Source organism: Bos indicus, chromosome 7 (assembly GCF_029378745.1).
Source record: "Bos indicus isolate NIAB-ARS_2022 breed Sahiwal x Tharparkar chromosome 7, NIAB-ARS_B.indTharparkar_mat_pri_1.0, whole genome shotgun sequence".
Lineage (NCBI taxonomy): Eukaryota > Metazoa > Chordata > Mammalia > Artiodactyla > Bovidae > Bos > Bos indicus.
Window position 1 is genome coordinate 57,476,410 of NC_091766.1, and position 22,838 is coordinate 57,499,247.

A 22,838-nucleotide genomic window follows, 5' to 3' on the forward strand; every position below is an offset into this window, starting at 1 on the left:
CTCAACATGCTGCTCCCCAGGACCCTCTCCTCAGCCAACGTAGTCTCTCTCTACTTTCTCCCTATGTCATCCTCTCCATAAAGGCCAGGACATGCTAGTGACTACCTCTCCGTCTTATCAATGACATTTTGGCCACAGATCTTTTTATCTTGATGTCTGTGGGATTCTCCCTTCACTTGGCTGTCCCAGTAGCTCCTTGAGCTCACTGTGTCCCAAATTACACGCTTCATCTTTCTCTTTTCCTCCCCCTAAACCCTTCTCTCCTGTTCCTTTAGTCTCCAACTCTGGTCATGCCATTTCTGATCACCTTAGCTATCCACCTGGGCATCTTTAACTTCTGTCTTTGCTCTCATCAAGTCAATATCTACGTTATGTTGATCCCAGCTTTTCAATGTTTTCTCCATCCCTAATTTAGGCCCTCATCATTGTTTTCCTGGATCACTGCAACAGCTTCCTATTGTCAATCTTGTCTACTTCAGATATGTCATTTACTCAGCTGCCAGAGGGATCTTTGGAAATGTAAATTCCAACCATGTTCATTTTCTTCTTAAAATCAATCTTCTAGGAGTACTCCATTGGCTGCTATGGACATCTAAGTTCTCTAAATGGCCTTCTGCAGTCTGGGCCTTGCTCTCTCATAAGCACTCCAGGCAGTTCTGGGCAAGAGTCTGTAGCAAAATCAACCTAACAGTAGTTCTCAGAGACAGGTGGGGCTTCTCAGCCTTGTGCCTTTGCTCATGTCTCTGGTCACCTGGTTTCCCTGACCTCCTCTAGGGTTGAACTTCATTTCATCTCCAGGAGATCATATTCTTTAACTCTGTATACCCCTAATCACTTACACACATCTCTGGCATTACTTTAGCTGTGTTATATTGAAGTCACCTGTTGGAATTTCATTTTCTGTTAGACTGTATTCCGTGAGGACAGAAATCATGCCTTGATTACCTACATTGCTTATTCTGCAGCACATGGTCAGGTGTGAATAATTTATAGCATTTAATCTTCAAAACATTTTTGGAAATAATTGATTTAAAATGTGTTTCTGCTATGCAGCATGATAGCATTTACTCTTATAGATAAGCAACGCGTAACATGGTGAATAAATGCAGTGCATCTATCTGTACGAATCTGTGCCAACCTGGACACCAGGGAACTTGGGTATGAGGCAGTCTTCGGAGCACCACTGGAGAAACGGTCTTTGGTACTGCAGGCAGAAATGCTGAAATGCTCCTTGAGTAGAAATTAAATATCTTACCAAGACCTTCAATCTAGGTTTGAGTTGACCCACTGGTTTTAGACACATGGAAAAAATGAAAAATAACCATGAAATAAGGCCAATCTTAGAGATTCCAAAGACCTGGTTTCAGTGTTGGTTTTGGAGTGGCTGTGTAACCTTGGGCAGCTGGCATCACTCCTCTAGTTGTGAAAGTGCCTCAGTCAATTGTAATGTCTCCACAACCAATAATGTTCAATTATTGTTCATCACCAGGACACTTAATCCACCCAAAGTAAGCAATATCATGAGCAGGTGAAAAAAGGAGTTGTTACAGTCTTATGTGAAGTCATATAAGTTTATTATCAACCAGGCCAGTGGGGTTTTCATCTGTAAATGGAACTCCGGTCCTGATATAAAATACAATAAAGCAAATTTACAGCCTTTGTTTCCAGTCTGTGTCCTTAATCAGCCGGGAAGCATCCACCATTCCTAAAGGAAGGATCACAAATTCAGAGATGATGCTACAAGAGAGGGGAGTCTGTTAGCGGGATGTTGAGGCTGTGTGCATGTTTGTGTGTGTGTGATGTTAAGAAAAATCCATCATGTGTTTAATGCTGGAGAAGAGGAAAAAGCTGTAATCACTGCTCCCGCAGGAGCGTCCGCAATGCCCCTCTCAGGACATCATCTGACACCGATGGAGTTCCTTAACTGTTCCTGTGCTGGTCAAAGGGAAGAGCTGCTTTGAACCACGTTCCCTTCCTGAAGTGGTATTCTTTCTGTACTTTGGAAAGTTTTAGCTTTTGAATTGAGCTTTCTTGTTCCACGATGACACTTCATAATCTTTTATGATGTTTGTCACATCTTCAATGAATATAGCCATCTTTGAGTTTCAGCTGATTCTTTTTAAGAACCATTTCAAATATAACTAATTGACCTTTCTGCCTTTTCAAAAAGAATATGAAAACTAAGAGCCATATCCTTCAACTTGTCAGAGAGGAAATGAGGGGCTGGAAAATGGAGGCTGCTGTTAAATAAATGCACCTCGGAACTAAGAAAACAACCCTGGTAGTCCTAGCCCCAGCCTTCTTCCTGTTTGAGTCCCCCCATAGGCTAAGGAAGCAGGCCGCATTGGACCTGAGGGCGGAACTGTGTGGGGGCTGGGATGTGGCATGACCCGCCTCCCCTTCCCCTGCTGTTTAACATGCAATTGTTTGCTGTGCTCTTTGATGAATTTGGGCTGACTGTTCATAAGCCACCTGCACTTGGCATTGGAAATCACTGGCCTAGATGAAATATGACTTTCAATTATGCCACAGTCAAAAAAGGTGAAATAAGAAAGCCATCTGGGCCGGGGGTGGTGGGTGGCAGTCAAGTTGTTTTTTTATTAGAGTGACTTGGGCATGTGAACGAATCTAGCATTCGCACCTCACACATCCTGCCAACCCTTCTAATTTATTGTTGTGCCTCTCAGTTGCCCACAGAACCTCCCCTTCTATATTGTGGACACCCAGGCAAATGAAAATGCCAATCTTCCCCATCCCTGTCTTGCTGTATTAAGCGTGGGCTCAGCTCTGAGCAGTTTCTCTGGGGGAACTGGCTTGCCTTCCTTTAAGCACATCCAGGGAAAGGTTCGCCTCACCTCTTGCTTCCGTGTGGAAGGGTTAAAAGTAATAGCTCCTGTCACTTCCCGTAGCCTTGTTATGGGGAATATTTAGTGCTTGAGCCGGGATGTGGGGGTGATATCCTGGATGTGATAATGTCGCTTCCTGCGTCGGTGAACACGGTATTGATTGTAAGCTGTCAACCTTTTTGTATGCTTTGCGAGGCCCCTGAAGGCTCACTGCGGCTGGAAGGGTAATGCATCAGGCAGGCACACATGTGCTTTATTAACTAAGGCTGCTATCTGAGCTCGGTCACTTGCTCTGAACACATCTTGGCTCACTGGCTTTCCATTTTTTCTTTTTCATTCCTTGACTCATCTGAGCAGTCTTATGATGACCTATACCAAACTTCCCTTCACTTAAACTCCCATGGGACTGTGCTCAGCTTGTAAGCTTCCTGAGGGCAGAGGCTGTGCCTGTCTTTCTCACTTGTTTGTTCATTCACTCATTCAACTACTATTTAATGAGCACTTACCCTGTGCCAGACCCTTCTCAATGCTATAGAGATACCAGAGGGGGAGAATACCAGAGGGCTTCGGTGGTGCTGGTGGTGAAGAACCCACCTGCCAATGCAGGAGATGTGGATTTGATCCCCGGGTCGGGAGGATCCCCTGGAGGAGGGCCTGGCAACCCACTGTAGTATTCTTTTCTGGAGAATCCCATGGACAGAGGAGCTTGGCGGGCTACAGTCCATGGGGTCACAAAAAGTTGGACACAATTGACTGAGCACGCACAAACGCATTATTGAGCCTGGCCCTTCTCAATGCTTTGGGGACACCAGAAGGGGAGAATAAAGAATACCTTGGTTCTCATGGAAGTTAGGGTGTCAAGAAAGTCCTCTCCAAGGAGCTGACACTTGAGCTGAGTTCTTCTGTATACTCCCTGTGCCCGGACCATTCATATTTGCTGTGTTGTGGAACTATGATTCCTCAGTTAAGCAGATCATAGTCTAGCTATTGGAGTACCCTCCAGTGATATGTAAACCTCCCTAAGGCCTTGCATTGCTGATTCTCATATCATGCATTGCTGTCCCTTGACCTCATGTCTTCTTACTTCTGTTGGTCTACATTCTTGTTTTTTATTGGTCAGTCATACCGGAATATTGTAAGTTCCTTCAGTACACCATGCTCCTCTGCCTTTACCTAGACCATCTTGATACCTGGAGCACTCTTTTCTTCTCTCATCCCCTGGATAACTCATTCCCCACTTATCTTTCAGGCTTACTGTAGCCATCACCTCCTCTGGGGAACTTGTGGTTTGGGTGAGGTGGTGTTCCTTTGTATTCTCCTAGGAGGGCATGCTGCTACTGCTGCTGCTAAGTCGCTTCAGTCGTGTCCAACTCTGTGCGACCCCATAGATGGCAGCCCACCAGGCTCCCCCATCCCTGGGATTCTCCAGGCAAGAACACTGGAGTGGGTTGCCCTTTCCATCTCCAATGCATGAAAGTGAAAAGTGAAAGTGAAGTCGCTCAGTCCTGTCTGACTCCTAGCGACCCCATGGACTGCAGCCCACCAGGCCCCTCCGTCCATGGGATTTTCCAGGCAAGAGTATTGGAGTGGGGTGCCATTGCCTTCTCCAAGGAGGGCATACACGTGCCATTGTATAGTACTAGGAGAACACGAGCAAGAAACGTGTGTCGACTCTTTGTTGGCTAGGAATCTTCACATCTATTTGATGAGACGGGGCCATTTTTACCTTTATTTTATCAGTAAGGTCATTCAGCTTTTAAGTGGTGAAGTTTAGATTTCAACCCAGGCAAGCATCCTGGGCCCTTTAAAATTTTTTTTTTACAAAATTTTATTTATTTGTTTTTGGTTGTACTGGGTCTTCATTGCTGTGCACGGCTTTCTCTAGTTGCAGCAAGCGGAGGCTGTTCTTCGTTGTGGTATACGGGCTTCTTATTACAGCGGCTTCTCTTGTGTAGAGCATGGCCTCTAGGCTCAGTGGCTTCAGTAAAGTTGTGATGTGTAGGCTCAGTAGTTGTGGCACCAGGCTTAGTTGCCCTGTATCATGTGGGATCCTCCTGGACCGGGGATATTGAACCCACATCCCCTTCACTGGCAGGTGGATTTTTAACCACTGGATCACCAGGGAAGTTCCAGACCCTGGGCTCTTAACCTTCTTGATCTTCTACTGCTATCATTGCCTGGGAGCTTGCTTACTTCTTCCATGACCCCGTAAGCCCTATGAAGACAGGGACTCTCATGACTCCTTCCCTAAGACCACTCTAGCACAGGGCTTGGCATGACCAGTCTTTTAACTGTTTATTGAGGACTGAATGCATGAAAATCACCCAGCTGAGAGACTGCTTACAGACTGCCCCAGTACTGCTTTTTATCTTTGCCATTGAGGTAGTCTTCTCCCCTCACTTCTGCTCCAGCCTTCCTGGGATTCCCTTTGACCTCCACGAGAATTTAATGTCTTGATTGGGAGATATGTCTCCCTAGCTAACCACAGCAGGAATCCCAGGACTTGTGGATGGTCCCACTTTATTGTGGTCTCAGGGTTCCCACACAAGGATGACTTCAGGAGAAATGCTCTCCTCAACTCAAACCGAGTACAGCAAGCCAAGTGATTAGGATTGCAACTGGGAGTTCTGAGATGGCAGGAGGGGCTCTGGTGGAGAACAGTCTGTCTATCCAAGAGATCAAGCTTGACAGGGTAGGGAGTGGACTAGGAATCTGGAAAGAATCACCAAACTCCTGTTTCTGATCCCACAGTGATCACTGCTTTTGACAGCATCTGAGGCAGGAATTGGCGGAGACACAGATCACCTTAGTTCTGCCACCAGAAGTTTAACCAGTGGGGCGTGGAAGGTCTAAATTGGGAGGATGGTTAAACAGTAATAATAAGGTCAGGGTCAGGGGTTGGAGACCCCTGGGAGCCACTTGACCTCACTCTCTGCTTTGATGACAGAGGAAATTTGTTTTCCTGGTTAGCTGTCAGGCAATGTTTGGTTGCAGAGAGATGGTTTGTGAATATCCTCACTAGTGGAAAAAAACAAGACAAGATAGCTATGCATTCCCTTGAAAGAAGTACAGGATCAGGGTCAGGGCAGGTCTAGATAAAACTTGATTGTGTCAATTTTGAGTCTGTTCATCAACTAGAAAAATGGAATAATGTATTTACCCATCAAGTGATTGTAAGGACTTAAAAAAGTGCCTTGCCCAGCACCTGCTACTTAAGTGCTCATAATCATTGGTTTCCTTTTATTCCTTCCTTCCATCTATTTTTACATTTAAACAGTCCTTAGACATGGGAATTTAATAAATATTTATTATTGGATGAATGAAAGAAATAAGGGGTAGGTCAGTTTTGGAAAATTGAAAATGTATTTTAATAGTAGTAGAGAAATATTGCGGAGAAGGCGATGGCACCCCACTCCAGTACTCTTGCCTGGAAAATCCCATGGATGGAGGAGCCTGGTAGGCTGCAGTCCATGGGGTTGCACAGAGTTGGACACGACTGAGCAACTTCACTTTCACTTTTCACTTTCATGTGTTGGAGAAGGAAATGGCAACCCACTCCAGTGTTTTTGTCTGGAGAGTCCCAGGGATGGGGGAGCCTGGTGGACTGCCGTCTATGGGGTCGCATAGAGTTGGACATGACTGAAGCGACTTAGCAGTAGCAGCAGCAGAGAAATATTGATTTCATGCTCCCATGCCAAATCTATTCTTGCTTCAATAACTCATATATGTTGTTCTCTCAGAAATTTGTTTTTTTTTTGGCTGCACCATGTGGCATCTGAAACTTTCCCAACCAGGTACTGAACCCATGCCCCCTGCAGTGGAAATGCAGAGTCTTAACCCCAGGACCACCAGGGACGTCCATGTGTTTTGTTCGTTGTTGAGAAAACTGTGTTAGAGTTCTGCTTAGGTGTCACTTATTCCAAGGAACTTTTTCTTAACTACCAGTCCTCATGAGTTAACCATTTCCTTCTCTGTATCATTTCTGCACTGTATACATTGTAAGTATGTCCCCAATACACATGGCTGTCATCTCTGGGACGGCGGTGACCCATGGCTTACACACGTCAGGAAACCCAGCCCCGTGCCTAGGGCTGATACATACCAGGAGCTCAATAAATATTTAACCCTGATGAACTTACAGGATGTTACTGGAACTTGTTTTCTAATTTGTAACTTCCATCTCTCTCTATATATATGTATATATTCTCTCTCTTTTTACACACACACACACACACACACACACACACACACATGAGATGGGGAGAGAGGATAAGAGCGCTGACCAAATGTCTGGCTTTGGCACTTGTGAACTGTACAGACCTAGTTGAGTTATATCACCTCTTTGTTCCCTTATCTGTAAAATGGGAACAATAATGTATCTGTGTCTAGAGTTTTGGAGGTAAATGAATTAATACTTGGGAAATTTGTAGAACCAAGCTGGCCCATAGCAAACATTCGGTAAGTGTTAGCTACCCTTATATATAAGAAACATATTTTAAAAACTCTGGCTTCAGAGTATGAAACCTTGAGTTGGAGACCTGGTTCTACCACTTACTGGCTATGTGCTACATTGAAAACCTGAGTCTATTTCCTCAGTGGCAAAAATGGAAATAACGCTGGCACGGATCTCATGGGGTTCAGAGAAGGAGATGAGGAGAAATCAGTCATATGTACTCAGGGAATATTGTTGCTGTTACTATTCTGTGGGGCTTTAAGCTTATCAAAGCAGTTATAAACAAATGAGTTTCTTGTGTCCCTCATCATCATTCCATGAGCGAGGGCTGATGGCTTTCTGACTGTTTTACAGGTGATGTGACTGATGCAGGCACTGAATGACTTGCCCAGGGTACTCAGTTACTCCACAGAGCCAGGAGCAGGATCTGCATTTCCTGTCCCCTCGATCCACGTTCTTTCCATTGACCAGGCGAGTCATTCCCATGGAAAGTGGCTCCCGAGACTTGACTTAGAAATGCAGGGGCAAGAGCACACTTAAGGTGTGACAAGAGGCACAGTGTGTGACTGTTTCCCAGGGGTGAACCAGGGGCTGCTGTGTCTTTGAGGGTAGTGTTAAAACATACCATCCTCATCTGCACACGGCCATCATGGAAGAAGACAAATTAGGAAGGTCTCCTTCATTCAGGCTGTGGACGCCAGTCTAGGAGTCTTCAGTCTAGGGCCTTCCTGACTCTTGGATGAGCCAGCAGAGGGGCTGATGAAAGAATGGGGCGCAGGGTTGGGGGTTCAGAGGGAAGCTTTGGATAGTTGCTCTGTAGGTTTGAAGGAAGGGAAATGGTCTCCCACATTGTTGGTGATGAAGAATTGAGGGTCTAACTTTTATTATAATGGGCCCTGCAGGTTCAAAAGAAATATATGTGAGACAGCTGACTTGCTTCATCCGGTCACTGAGCTAAAAGAATCGTAGTTCCACCTTTGTTCCTTTCACTGACAACTGTTTCACCTTCCATGTGCTGGTTGCCTAATGCATGTTGAGTTAATTACGAGGCCCATGAGAGGGTGAGAGATACTCCCCTGCCCCCCTAGTACCCAATAGAAGACTGAAGGCTGAAGCCAGACATTAAGGAGTTAGGAAGCACGGGGGTTCCTATTGCCCGTTCACCTGTGGACACCCCATTGCTGCAGGCTGCCTTGTGTCTTCCTTCTTTGTTTTGTTCAAACTCATCTTCTTCCTCTGGAAGTGAAAGTGTGGATGTCTGCCAAAGTTCAGCTTTTGAACTGCTTGTTAAAATATCAGGAATGGACTGTTGCCTCAGGAACAGACTATTGCTGCAGGGCAGGGATCTGAGAGCCCAAGAAGCTGTTGAAAAAGTGGTAAGTCAGCTTCCAGGTAACTCTGAGTGTCAGCTGGAAAGGGGACTGACTTCTAGGCACCATCAGCCAAGAAGATCACCAGCACTGGGGTGGAAGAAAATGGCAAGTGTAAATACCTGGCTCCATAACCGGCACAGAGCAGGTCACTGCTAAAGCATGGTGGTGGGCGCTGCTGCTGAGGCCTGGTCTCTAGGACCTTCCCCTCCTGTTTCCACATGCGAGTTGAGGATGTTGGCTCTGGTGGCCCCTTTATTTGGGGCAACGGGGAAGATGGTGGCCCTCTGTTCTTAGCATTGATGTCTTCTGCAGATTCCTCCCACTCTGCAGATCTCAAAGTGTACATCTGTGTGCTGAAGGCATTGTGTTAATGCAAGAGCTTTGAGGTAAAGGCCACAGATAGGTTGTAGGTGGGCCTGTGAACCCCTTAAAGCCATGACCAGAATTGTTCATGCATGTGTTCTGAGAAGCAAGCTCGACTCCCAATTTGTGGACTACTGACCATTGCAAGTCTCTAATGCCTCCAAAAGCTTCAGTGTTCTGCAGCATCAGAACTCAGTGTTCCCCAAGTTTGGTAAACATGCATCCTGGGGTTCACAAATTGCCTGTAGGTGGTGAATGGGTACATGTTTGTTTCATTAATGGTTATGTGATTCTTTTAGTGTTAGAACAAAACATTAAAGCTGACATTTCATGAACATTCTTTGTTGGGAGGAGGCTATGTCTTGTTTTTAGAAAAGGTGACTTAAGTGTGAAATGAGTAACAGTATATAGGTAGGTCGATGCTAAATTTTGAGGAACAATGATTCATCCTGTCAGCTGGTGCAGATAGAGGGGCTGAGTCTCAAGGAAGCAGAGAAAAGGCTGTGAAGAAGTTGATGGTCAGCTCAGGACAGGAGCCTGCTGGTCCTTCTGTCTGTCCTGATACCATGATTCTCTGTGAGTTGGAGAAGTTTCTGTGGCTTTCTTGGATCTCCTCCAAGAACCTGGCCCCCATCAGGCCAGGAATCCTGCCCAGAGAGTTTCCACCAGGACTTTTATTGCAGGAAAGATAAACATGGAGGAAAAAAGGCATGTCTTCATCCACATGCTCCCTCAGTTTTGAGACGTACTTTTTCATATTTTAATGTTTCTGAAATTGAGCTGCATCTTGCAAAAGTGTTCACTTAAGTAGATAGTTATTTCCTTGCCAAAAAGCTGTTATTAAGTGGGTAATAGGTTAGCATTGAAAGATGGTTCTTTTCACTATTTTTCTCTCTTCCAAAACAAATTACACTTGAAAGTTGGGACTTCTAATAAATATACAAAGCAAAAGAAAATTTCTCTTTAAAAGGAAAATCCTCATCTCAAGCCATTTCCTAGTCACTAAATGCAAGTCAGGGGAGATGAGTCATGGTGACAGGAATGGAGACATGGAGCCCAGGCCCGGCTTGGAGTACCTCCCACTTCCTCCCTGAGCCTCAAATTTCTCTGTCTTTTGAATTAATTTAGTCTCTTTCCCAGAGGTGCACCGCAGAGAAACTTCTGGAAGTTACATGTCTGAATCCTCAATGGCAGGGGGCGGGAGGGGCGGGGTATGAACCAGCCTCTACAGTTTCAAGCAGACCTCAGTTTGATGTCAAAGCTTCTTGATTCCTCCATATTCCATTTCTGTAGAAGAGCCCTCTGGTCTGTTTTTTTGGATGGTAAACTTATGGTGGGTCAGAAGCACTTGAATAGCCTTTACAGAGCAGCGTTTTCCATTGGCTGTTTTTGTTCTCGCTGTAGTGGAGATAGATGGAGTGTGACTTTGGGTTAGAAAACCCAGGAAAGGGGGCGGGGGCTGCTTTGGGAGACACATTTTCTCAGGGAGGTGCCCCAGCCCCTCAGCTTACTGCTGCATTTAGAAGCCAGATCATAAACAACAGGGACTCGGCCTTTAGAAGTCAAGGGAATAACTAAGCTGGAAAAGGGTGAAGTGAAAAAGCCAAGGAACGTGTAAGTAGAGGATTATATGGAGCCATTTAAAATGACAAAAAGCAAGAGTAACAAAGCGACAGATGGAATGTGGCCCCACAGGGCCCTGCCAAGCTAACTCTGAGAAGTGTTCTCTTGATGTCCCCTGAAGCATTCCCGGGGTTTCCTGGCCAAATTCTCAGGCTGTTTCTATGGCGCTTACAAAAAAGAATGTAGCACTGTTGATGTGGTCCTTTCCCCTTCCCATTCTGCATCCTCTTCGCAGCCTCGTGAAATAAATCTCTGGCTCAAGTGAAATCATGAAAAAGAAAAAGAAAAAAAAAAAAAAAAAAGAAGTGCTGTGGGGGCAGGGGAGTGCTGACTGGTTCTGATTTGTCACAAAACAAGGAGAATTTCTCTAAGAGTAAACAGTGTTTATTTTTCGTTGAATTTTTTTTTTCAATCAAATGGAATTGCTTAATTAAAAAAAACTTATCTCTTTTCTCTTTAAATACTACAGACAACCTCATTTTATCTCAGCAGACACCTAGAAACAAAACACTGGACCCACCAGAGAAAACGGGGCAATAAAAGCATCAGAAATTCAAGTCAACTATGGAAGAATTACTGTTAGCTGGCAGCTCTCGATTCTAAACAGAAGTGTCCCAGAACCTACTGGGTTTGACAAAAGTTTCTTAGAAGTGGGGATGTGGGAAGGTTGGACTCCATGGACTTCTATTCCAATTGTCTCCTGCAGAGGGAAAATAAAGTCGAGGCATCAAATGAACACCCAAAGAAACATTTAAAAACATGTTTGACTAGTATTCAGTATGTGAGATTATTAGGTAATAACTTGTCCTCCTAGTTAACCTTGTCCTGGAATATATATAGGTTATTTGTAGCCGCCACTGCTATAATATTTTCTGAAGGATGCCAAGCTGTATGCAAGATCTTTTTGCTAAAGTCCAGACTGTCGACACTGATCTCATCTTTTCTCCGCTTGCCCCCCACGCACACTTTGCGTGGTTTTAGGATAGCTCGGGGTTTGCTGTTTTCTCTCGAGGCCTCAAGGGTAACATCGCGTTTGGTGTTTCGGTCAAACATCCTGAAGAAGTTGTTGTAGGAGCCTGTCATGATGACACTGCAAGGCAGAGAGGAAACAGGGAGTGACTGAGTGTCATAGACATAGGCTTTCTACAGCTAAGAGACCAAAAACCGCAACAGGCTTTGTAGTGTGACCATTGACTTTAGAAGCACTAAGACAAACAAGCTCTTGGGCTGGGTGAAGGGTGATGATAGCCCTCCTTGTTATTTATCAATAGATTCCTTTAGGTTATTTTGTTCCATAAGTCAGTCTAGTGGTTTTAATGATCCCAGCCCACCTCCTTCACATCAGGATTCTGAGGCTGCAGTCAAGTCACGCGAGTAGGAACGCTGAAAATAGCCGTCCTTGTATCATGTTCATTTAGAGCGTGGCGGTCTTAGGAGTGACTGTGCTGCCCGACTGATAAGGCTTTCTCGCATCAGCACTGAGGGATGCTGACATCGTGTCTTCCTCCTGCTATGAACTAGATAGAAATTCTGCCTTTTCTGAAAACTTATCTAAAAAGTGGATCTCATCATGGTCTTGGGAGGGAGTAAACAAAAATTAGAATTTTTAAAAGGGTGTAGGATGAGGAAATAAGCCTTTGTAGTGAACTTACAGATGATTTCCTACCTTCCTACAAGAGCTATCCATTCTCAGGAGTATCTCTCATTGATGAAGAGAGCAGGGGGTGCCAAGAGCCTCTCAGAAGCCATGGACCAACTCTACTTAATGGTGACAGTTTGGACAGGTGACAGGCCAAGGGAAACATAATGTCCCTCAAGCAGCACCCTCTTATGGCTGACCCCAGAGAGGTGGGCTTGGCCTTATTTGTGGGTGAGGCTCCGACTGGCTGGTTAGGATGGGAGAACACTGTATCTCCGTTGTCTTGGGTTAGAGGAAGGTGAAGGAAAACTGATGAGACTGAGCCATGGCCAGGGGGCTGAGTTTTTGGGTATTTGTTAGTTGTCCCGGAAATTAATCAAGGGCTAGATTTTGTTACCCTGGCCTGGGAAACTGATGCCATGAAATGTGTGTATCTATCATAGGGTGTGGAGAAGGCAATGGCACCCCACTCCAGTACTCTTGCCTGGAAAATCCCATGGGTGGAAGAGCCTGGTAGGCTGCAGTCCATGGGGTCGCTAAGAGTCGGACACGACTGAGCGACTTCACTTTCACTTTTCACTTTCATGCATTGGAGAAGGAAATGGCAACCCACTCCAGTGTTCTTGCCTGGAGAATCCCAGGGACGGGGGAGCCTGGTGGGCTGCTGTCTATGGGGTCGCACAGAGTCGGACACGACTGAAGTGACTTAGCCGTATCATAGGGTGAGCAATTATTATCTCATCACGTGGGGGTGCTGAGTGCTTTACCCCTAGCCTCATTTCCTTTTCCATCATTCCATGTTAAGGGATTTACACAGGAAGAAAAGTGAATGCGTGTATGGTGTCACACAGCCAGTAAGTAGCCAAGTTGGTCCTCTAGCCCACATCTGCCAGACTCCGGGGCATAAGCATTAAGCCATTTGGCCTTATTGCTTCCCACGCACTGACCTCTGCTTCCATTACCACCACCCGACTTGTTTTTAAACCGTAGGAGAAAGTCTTTTTTGGAAAAAAGTAAAAAAGTAATTTCAACCTTATCTGGACCAAAAATAACATTTTCTCGGTTATGGAAAGAAACTGTAATGTGGTGGAAAGAATGTTCATTTTAGGATTTAAATTCTTCCTCTTGTCTCTACTACTTACAGTGATCTGCCCAAGCTCCTGAACTAGTATCTGGCTGAGCCTCAGTTTCCTCAGCTGTAAAATGGGGACAGTGAAAGCAATCTTGATGGATTGTGGTCAGGATTAAAAAATCATGATGTGTGAAAGTACCTAGTAAGTATAGGTTTTGAATCTTGGTTAAGATAGAAGGGGAACTTGAACAAAAATAACCACAAATATTTTAAAAAATCTATTCATAATGAACATTGAATAAATGAATAAATTACCAATGGAAACGAAAATAAAATAACAGGGCAAGGATAGCTACTTTTCCCCTGAGGGCCTTTGTTCAACTAAGTAACAGTTGCTTTGCTCTGGGCCCTCTGCCCTCCACTAACTGGGTGGTGTGATCTGGGTCGTCTACCATGTGGTGACTCCTGCTAGGCCTGCTGAGTAGAAGGCTGGTTTTGGATCACTGGCCCAAAAAACCCAACAGGGGTCAGAGAGGTAGAGCCTGTGCTCACTAGAAGCTCGCCTCTGAATGTTTTGCAGTGATAGAATTTCCCTGCTTTTCAGTATGACTGCTGGTGCTGCCTTCACTAAGGAACAGCCCCTGGTAGCCTGCGCTGGCTTCTCCTGGAAATCACAGCAGCATCTATTCATCAAGCCAAAAAGAAACTGCGGGGAGGTAATAGGAAGTGCTGTTGAAACCAAAGGCCTCTAATAGTCATAAATCTCTTTGAGGGCACAGAATAAACGAGGCTGATGAGAATTCAGTTCATGACCACCAGGCCTTAGGCTAGTCTCTGCGGGCAGCCTCGAGGGATAATTTCCCATCCAGACAGCACACTTTAAAGTCATTGGAATAGTTCATCCTTAAAATTTGCCAGGGGAGCTTCATTTTAGGTATATGGACCCAGCTCTGGGAGGGTCTTGCCTGTATAAGGTAGGATTTTTGTGAGGTTAAAGGGTCACCTGAGCCAGTTCTGAAAGAGGAGTCCAGGGTCTCACCCATCGCCTGTTCCTTCCCAGACTTGACCTCGAGGTCACCCGCTGGGCCACCGGTGCAGCCCTGCCAGGCCTCAGGGCCGATTCTGATGGCTCTTTGGTTGCACCCCCTTAAGATACACGGCCCAGGGCCGGTGCAAGGAGAGGGCCCCCCCGTGGAAGGCTCCCAGCCATCAGACCTTTCTTACCTGTCTGACCCATTCCACACACACTCAAATTTATCAAAAATGCAGTCATTTTCGTAGAGGGAGCACAGCTTGCTGCGGAGGTAGTCGTGAACCTGGAGGGGCAGGGAAAACACATTAAGAGGGTGTTAATTATTAATATTTTAAAAAATGATTCCTCTGTGAGCTCTTCTTTGGATGGGAGCTGTTCATTCTTCCAGTGTAAATGTGGCTTGACTCAGATAGTTCTGGGTCTTAGCACAGGCACGGCCCTTCTCAGCCTTGGGACTTTAAGATGGTTTGGTGAGCTGTTTACATGGCACATGTGGATTAAACAAACTCGCTTACATAGATAGTAGCATAGAACAGGGCCCAGTAAGCAGGGGATTCCCATTTTCTAAGCCTATTTATTATTTACTTTTGGTCAGTATCTTTTAAAAAACTTTTTATTTTTTGCCGTGCAGTGTGGCATGTGAGATCTTAGTTCCCCAACTAGGGATCGAACCCATGCTCCCTGCAGTGGAAGTGCAGCGTCTTCACCACTGGACCACCAGGGAAGTCTCTTAGCCCATTTAGACAACACCATTCATTCAGCCTTTTATTCAATAAATATTTGTTGAATGCCAGCTCTATGCTTGGGATAGAGCCATGGACAGAATACCCTTGGGGTGCTTTCCTCCCAGTATTGGGGAAGAGACTGTGTAGCCAAGTAAATACATAAGATATTTTTCTTTTTTTGATTTTTAAATTTTATTTGTTAACTGGAATATAATTGCTTTACAGCAATTATGTTGTGTTTCTGCTGTGCAACAAGTGTAAGATATTTTAGATGGTGATAAAATGAGAACAAAAAAAAAAAGTGGAAAAAGGGTAGTGGGAGCTCTGGGGGATTATTTATATAGGGCGAGTAGTCAAGTTCACCTGAGAAGGCGACATTGGAGCAGGAACCTGGAGAAAATGAGTGCATCTCAGTGGTATCTGGGGAAAGGCTTTCCAAGCATAAATGAAAGTGTTAGTCCAAAAAACTGTTCTATACATCTGTGTCTCTTTTGCTGTCTCGCATACAGGGTTATCGTTACCATCTTTCTAAATTCCATATATATGCGTTAGTATACTGTATTGGTGTTTTTCTTTCTGGCTTCACTCTGTATAATCGGCTCCAGTTTAAATTAAAAAAAAAAAAAAAAAAAGTGTTAGTCACTGTCGTGTCCAATTCTTTGTGATCCCATGGACTGTAGCCAGGCTCCTCTGTCCCTGGAATTCTCCAGGCAAAAATACTGGAGTGGGTTGCCATGTCCTTTTCCAGGGGATCTTCCCAACCCAAGGCTTGAACCCAGGTCTCCTGCATTGCAGGCAGTTTCTTTACCACTGAGCTACTAAGCATTGAGAACAGCTAATGTAAAGGCCCGGAGGCAGTGGGGTAGAGGGTAGCAAGGAGTAGAGTGGGGGGCCTCGGCGTGTGCCAACTAGTTCCCGTAGGCCCCTTACTCTGAGTGATGTGAGCAGACGCCATGGGCAGGGTGCTGCGCCTGCTGCATTGTGACAGAGTGTAAGCCCCGCAGGGCCAGAGACAGGGAGGTCGGGTGTAACCTGCTTGACAGATGATGGTTTGGACCAAGGTGAGCAGTGGTGGGAGGTGGCCAGAGCCTTGACGAGTTTGGAAGGACAGTTGATAGGACTTGCGGATGGAGCCACTGTCAAGTGTGGAGGAAAACTGGAGTCAGAGATGGCTCCTGAACCGTGCTTTCGAGCAAGCGGGAGGATGGAGTGGCCATGCTCCCTTCGGGGTTGGATAATTTGGAGATGTGTGTGCAAGGGGAGAACACCCAGCAGACGCTGGTGTGCACAGTGCAGCCCTGGATTGTGTGGCAATCCTCTCCTGGTTCTATTTTTCAGTGAAATAAGAAGCAAGGTTATCAGCTGACCGTGAAAAAGGCCAGGGGTGGGGAGGTGGTTGGCAACAGTGCTTGGCTCCTGGAAGGCACTGAGGGCTGCTTGAAGTTGTTGAATGTGAATTTTTAAAAACATTTTGTTTATGTATGCCGACCTTTGTTGTGGCACTCGGGATCTTTAGTTGGGGTGTGCAAATTCTTAGTTGTGGCATGATCTAGCTCCCTGACTAGGGATTGAACCCCAGCCTCCTGCATTGGGAGTGCAAAATCATAGCTGCTGGGCCACTAAGGAAGTCCCCAGATGTGAATTTTATTTATTTATTTTTTATTTTAATTGGAGGCTATTTACTTTACAATATTGTGGTGGGTTTTGCCATACATTCGCATGAATCAGCCATGGGTGTACATGTGTTCTCCATCCTGAACCTCCCTCCCACCTCCCTCCCCATCCCATCCTTCAGGGTCATCTCTGTGCACCAGCCCTGAGCACCCTGTCTCATGCATCGAACCCGGACTGGTGATCTATTTCACATAAGTTAATATACATGTTTCAGTGCTATTCTCTTAAATCATCCCACCCTCACCTTCTCCCACAGAGTCCAAAAGTCTGTTCTTTACATCTGTGTCTCTTTTGCTGTCTCACATACAGGGTCATCATTACCATCTTTCTAAATTCCACATATATGCGTTAATATACTGTACTGGTGTTTTTCTTTCTGACTTACTTCGCTCTGTATAATAGGCTCCAGTTTCATCCACCTTATTAGAACTGATTCAAATGTATTCTTTTTAATAGCTGAGTAATATTCCATTGTGTGTATGTACCATAGCTTTCTTATCCATTCGTCTGCTGATGGACATCTAGGTTGCTTCCATGTCCTGGCTATTATAAACAGTGCTGTGATGAACATTGGGGTACACGTGTCTCTTTCCCTTCTGGTTTCCTCAGTGTGTATGCCCAGCAGTGGGATTGCTGGGTCGTATGGCAGTTCTATTTCCAGTTTTTTAAGGAATCTCCACACTGTTCTTCATAGTGGCTGTACTAGTTTGCATTCCCACCAACAGTGTAAGAGGGTTTTTCTCTTTGCACCCTCTCCAGCATTGTTTGTAGACATTTTGATAGCAGCCATTCTGACCGGTGTGAGATGGTACCTCCTTGTGGGTTTGATTTGCATTTCTCTGATAATGAGTGGTGTTGAGCATCTTTTCACATGCTTGTTAGCCACCCAGATGTGAATTTCAAATGAGTCTGGTCAGCATGGTTGGGTGTTTCTCTCCAGCTGCATTCAGCAACTCAGGTGAAGATGGCAAGTAGGCAGATGACTGAGGCTTGGAGCATAGTAATCTGGGTGCCATTTTCAGTTCTTCCTGAGATCCGTTGTGGGGAGTGGTAATGACATTAGGCATACGTAACATGCCAGCTTGTTATTATTAGCCGGGCTGTTTAGCCATAAGATCTCATCTCATCTCTAATATTATCTTAGGTTGTAGGTACTGTCATTCTCTTCACTTTAATGGAGCATGAACTGCAGGGTATGACATCATGTGTCCAAGATCACATAGCAAAGGAAATGACAGAATGGGAAGTGAACCAGGGGTCTGGGTTCTGGAGCACCTGCTCCTGCCTGCTCTAGCAATCTGCCTCCCACTCGCTCTGCCTCATTGGCCTCGCCTCACATAGAGTCTCAGTCCTGGACAGCTGTGATGATGAACTGAAGTCAGGCCAAGAGGCAGACAGAATTGGGTGAAGGCAGAAAGGTGTTATGGAAAGCACAGTTTGACTTGGTTTAGATGAAGAGTGATGGTTCATGATCTCTTTTTCTTCAGCCTGGGCCCCTCTCCTCCCTTGTGCCAGGGTTCTGGCAGATGCTGAGCTCAGAGGCTCAGCTTGTGCTTAACCCTGGGCAGAGGAATGAGGTCAGATTCACTCCATGTTCCATTAGATGTCTGGGGTATTTGAAAAGCTCTCTGAGTTATTTGGACAGGGTAAGGATTTCTAACTCTGCAAATTAACTTCCTTCACCCTTACGCTCGTGTTCCCAAATAACTCTGGTCCTTTTCAGGGTATCTGCTTCAGGGTTATGGTGACAAGTGAATCCATTGGCAGCTGGGCTTATGGCTTTGTTAGATGGGGAGAATAAGGGAGGCTTGTGTCCTAAGCTTCGGAATTCTGCTATAAATTAACTCACTGTCTTCCCTTCCTCTCCACTCACTGTCCTCCCTTCCTCTCCTACCACCTCTTGTGCGTATTAGGAGTGTCTCAGATCTGATAGGGAAGGCCATTTTGTTTGTAGGGCCATTTCTGCTTGTTGAAGTTCTCTATTTATTGTGAAGAATCTTTAGGTAAAGCAGAAGAGTCCCAGGACAAAGGGCTGATGCTAGATCCTCACAAACTTTTTCTGAAAAGGGCCAAATTATAAATATTTATACTTTGTGGGTCATGTAGCCTCAGTTACAACTATCCAACTGTACCTTTGTAATGCAAAAGTAGCCATGATACACAAATGAATGAGTTAAGAGTTGTGTTCCAATAAGACTTTATTTACAAATACAGGTGGCAACTTCTGGGTCATAGTTTGCCTAACCCTTGACTATAAGTCTTGACTATAATTCCCTTTCTCCCCAGTTAGCAGACTATTTCCTTGGAAGAGAGGGATGGAGGAGGTAAGGACATCCACTGGGGTTCGTACTTTTCTTCTGATGGTTGGAAGATACTGACCTCAAGAATTGATCTATTTTCTAGACAGCAAGCCTAATTCTTGCCTTTTCTTGACTTTATCATTGACTTGCTTCCAAGATCTGTGTAACAGAGGGAGACAAGGAAGAGGAGTGGGCTTCTGAAGGGGAATAATGGCAAGCTGGAATTAATCCAGTAGGCAAAGGAAGCCACATGTGTTATCCTCATATTCCAGATTGCCTACCTTTTGGAGGAAAGAGATGAGCAAAATAGATCCTTTTTTAAATCTTATCTCCCCCTACTCCTTCCTTTTATCTGTTATGGGGCACTTTTTTTCCCCAATATTTCCTCAAACTTTATTTTTTTGAGTACCTTTTAATTGAAGGTACCATTTTAATTGAGTATCTTTTAATTGAAGTTTTAGTTGAGTTACAGTGTTGTGTTAATTTCAGGTGTATTTTTATTCAGATTGTTTTCCCTTCTAGGTCATTACATAAAATATTGAGTATAGTTCCCTGTGCTGTATAGTGGGACTTTTTTGGTTGTATCTTTTCTCTTCTATATAGAGTAGTGTAAATATGTCAATCCCAAACTCCTAATTTATCCCCCCTGCCTTTTCCCCTTTGGTAACTATAAATTTGTTTTCTATGTCTGTGTGTCTATTTCTGATTCATATATAAGTTCATTTGTACTATTTTTTTGTAGAGCCAACATATAAGTGATACACGATATTTACCTTTCTCTGACTTATTTCGCTTAGTATGATAATCTCTAGGTCCATTCATGTCATTGCAAACGGCATTATTTCATTCTTTTTTTGGCTGAATATGTATATGAATCTGCCTGCCAGTGCAGGGGAGGCAGGTCTGTGGGTTCGATCCCTGAACAGGGAAGATACTCTGGAGAAGGAAATGGCAGCTCATTCTAGTATTCTCTCCTGGGAAATCCCATGGACAGAGGAGCCTAGTGGGCTACAGTCTATGGTGGTGTTAGAGTCGGACACGACTTAAGTGACTAAACCACCACCACATGTATATATACACACCAATTTTTATTTATATGGTGTGTATATATACACACCAATCTTTTTCTTTATACCAATATTTCTTTCAAAATTCCATTCATCTGGAATTTTGTCTTATAGAAACACCACAGGTGAGTGATAAATATCAAAACGTGCGTGCTTTGGAAGTGTGGGCCCCTTAGTGGAGAAACCACATTACCAAGAACTCTATAACTAAAAGTCAGGAAGGATTCAAGGAGAGAACCTAGTTTAAGCCCTTATTTTCTCCTCTCAGCATCTATGTTCCGGGGAACTTCTGGCAACTCCAGGTGAGGACATCTACAGGAGAAGATAAATAACTATGAAGGTATGCTGCGTATATACATACATACATACATATATATATATATATATATATATATATATGAAAGTGAAAGTCACTCAGGTCCAACTCTTTGTGACCCTATGGACTGTATAATCCAAGGAATTCTCCAGGAGAGGACATTGGAGTGGGTAGCCTTTCCCTTCTCCAGGGGATCTTCCCAACCCAGGGATCGAACCCAGGTCTCCTGCATTGCAGGCGGATTCTTTACCAACTGAGCCACAAGGGAAGCCATATCTATCTATCTATCTATCTATCTATCTATCTATCTATCTATCTATCTTCTGTTGTAAAGAGAAATCTTAAGCAGAGAACATTGACGGTTCACCATCAGAGGAGAGAAAAAGGTAAGACAGACACAAGAAGCATCTAGACAGCAAAGTAAGAAGGAACTTAAGACTCATCCTATTAGATGCTTTTCTCTTCATGTTCCAAATATTGTTTCTTTGCTCTGTTCCTATGAGCTTGGGTATGGCCCTCTTAACACTAGGCTGAGTCTCCCAACACAGATTCTTACATCATGTACTTGCGGAGCCTGCTGTGTATAGCTGATAGACCACTCTAGCCTGGCAAGATTAAACTCTGTTGTTTCGTTCTTCTATTTCAGGGGTTGATGAACTTTTTCTGTGAAGGGTCAGACAATAAATATTTTAGGCTTTGTGAACCATAGGTCTCTGTCACAATGACCCAACTCTGCCCTTGTAGCATGTAGGCAACTGTAGGCAATAGGTAAATAACCAGGTGTGACTGATTCAATGAAACTGTTTTTCCAAAAACAGATGCAGGGCTAGATTTGGCCCACAGGTTTGTCAATTCCTGTTCTATAGGAGAATGTGAAAAGAGCTCATTATACTTAAGTCTGCAGCTTCTTCTTCTTGGAAACATGCTTGAGATCAGCTGATAGATATATTAAGAGACCTAGAAGTATCACCTGTATGTCTGCCTGCTCAGGGGAGGCACAAATAGTTGACAGAATTCCTAAACACTGGACCAGTCCTTAAAATTTGTTTAAATTTTATTTTTATTTACATTAGAGTATAGTTGATTAACAATGTTGTGTTAGTTTAAGGTATAAAGCAAAGTGATTCAGTTACACATATATCTATTCTCTTTCAGACTCTTTTCCCATACAGGTTTGTACATAATACTGAATATAATCCCCTGTGCTATTCAGTAGGACCTTCTTCATTGTCTGTTTTATATATAGCAGTGTGTATATGTTAATCCCAAACTCCAATTTATATATTTATTTAATATTCCCCCCTTTCCCATTTTGTATACATACATATCTACTTTTTATCAGATTCTTTTCCCTTAGAGATTATTACAAAATATTGAGTATAGTTCCCTGTGCTATACAGTAGATTCATGTTGGTTATCTCTTTCATAGAAAGTGAAAGTGAAGTCACTCAGTCGTGTCCGACTCTTCGCGACCCCATGGACTGTAGCCTAGCAGGCTCCTCCGTCCATGGGATTTCCTAGGCAAGAGTACTGGAGTGCGTTGCCATTGCCTTCTCCCACATATAAAGTAGTATGTATGTATCAGTCCCAAACTCTTAATTTATCCTTCCCACCCTTTCTCCCATAACCAAAATTGTTTTCTATGTCTGTAGGATTATTTGTTTTGTATGTGAAAGTTCATTTGTATAATTTTCTTTTAGAACCTCCATATAAATATCATATGATATTTGTCTAACTCTGGCTTATTTAGTATGATAATCTCTGCATGCATCCATGTTGCTGCAAATGGCAATATTTCATTCTTTTTTTACAGCTGAGTATTACTTCCATTGTGTGTGTATGCACACACACACACACATACACCAAGTCTTCCTTATCCATTTATCAGTGACAGGTGATGGACATATAGGTTGCTTCCATGTTTTGGCTGCTGTAAATAGTGCTGCTATGACTACTGCAGTGCATATATCTTTTCAAATTATGGTTTTCTCTGGATATATTCATGGGAGTGGGATAGCTGGATCATGTGGTAACAGTCTTTTTAGTTTTTTAAGGAACTTCCACAGTGGCTGTACCAGTTTACATTCCTACCGACGGAAAGCAGCACTTTTAAGGGAAGGCATACATGTGAGTGTGCTGAGCAGGGAGAAACACTTGGTTAAGCAGGTTTCTGTAATGCAGGCTTCTTAAAGTTCTGCAATAATCAAAGAATTATAAAATTATAAGAGGGGAATAGAATATTAATTCACTATATTCACCCCAAATTTATATTTTTGGTAGTGGGAGTACCAAATAGTGCAATGAAGATAAGTAGGATTGAAGAGGGCAGAGCAATGAGGGTTATCATTTGGGCA

The 22,838-nt window shown here is 44.1% G+C and overlaps 1 protein-coding gene and 1 non-coding gene across 11 annotated transcripts in view; both read right to left on the reverse strand.

Moving 5' to 3' along the window:
- Positions 1-11,020: 11,020 nt before the first annotated feature.
- The window catches only part of PPP2R2B (protein phosphatase 2 regulatory subunit Bbeta), a 510,815-nt gene continuing 498,997 nt past the window's right edge, over positions 11,021-22,838 (reverse strand). For all 10 annotated transcript variants that reach the window (XM_070793763.1, XM_070793769.1, XM_070793762.1 and 7 more), the window contains 2 exons: positions 14,594-14,685; positions 11,021-11,748 (listed from right to left, as the gene is read on the reverse strand). In XM_070793763.1, coding sequence (XP_070649864.1) covers positions 11,469-11,748; positions 14,594-14,685 — 372 coding nt within the window. In that variant the 3' untranslated portion in view covers positions 11,021-11,468. The remainder of the gene's footprint in view (positions 11,749-14,593; positions 14,686-22,838) is intronic.
- Positions 15,054-15,126, reverse strand: TRNAG-UCC (transfer RNA glycine (anticodon UCC)). Its single transcript has one exon. It is a non-coding gene; the product is annotated as a tRNA-Gly (tRNA).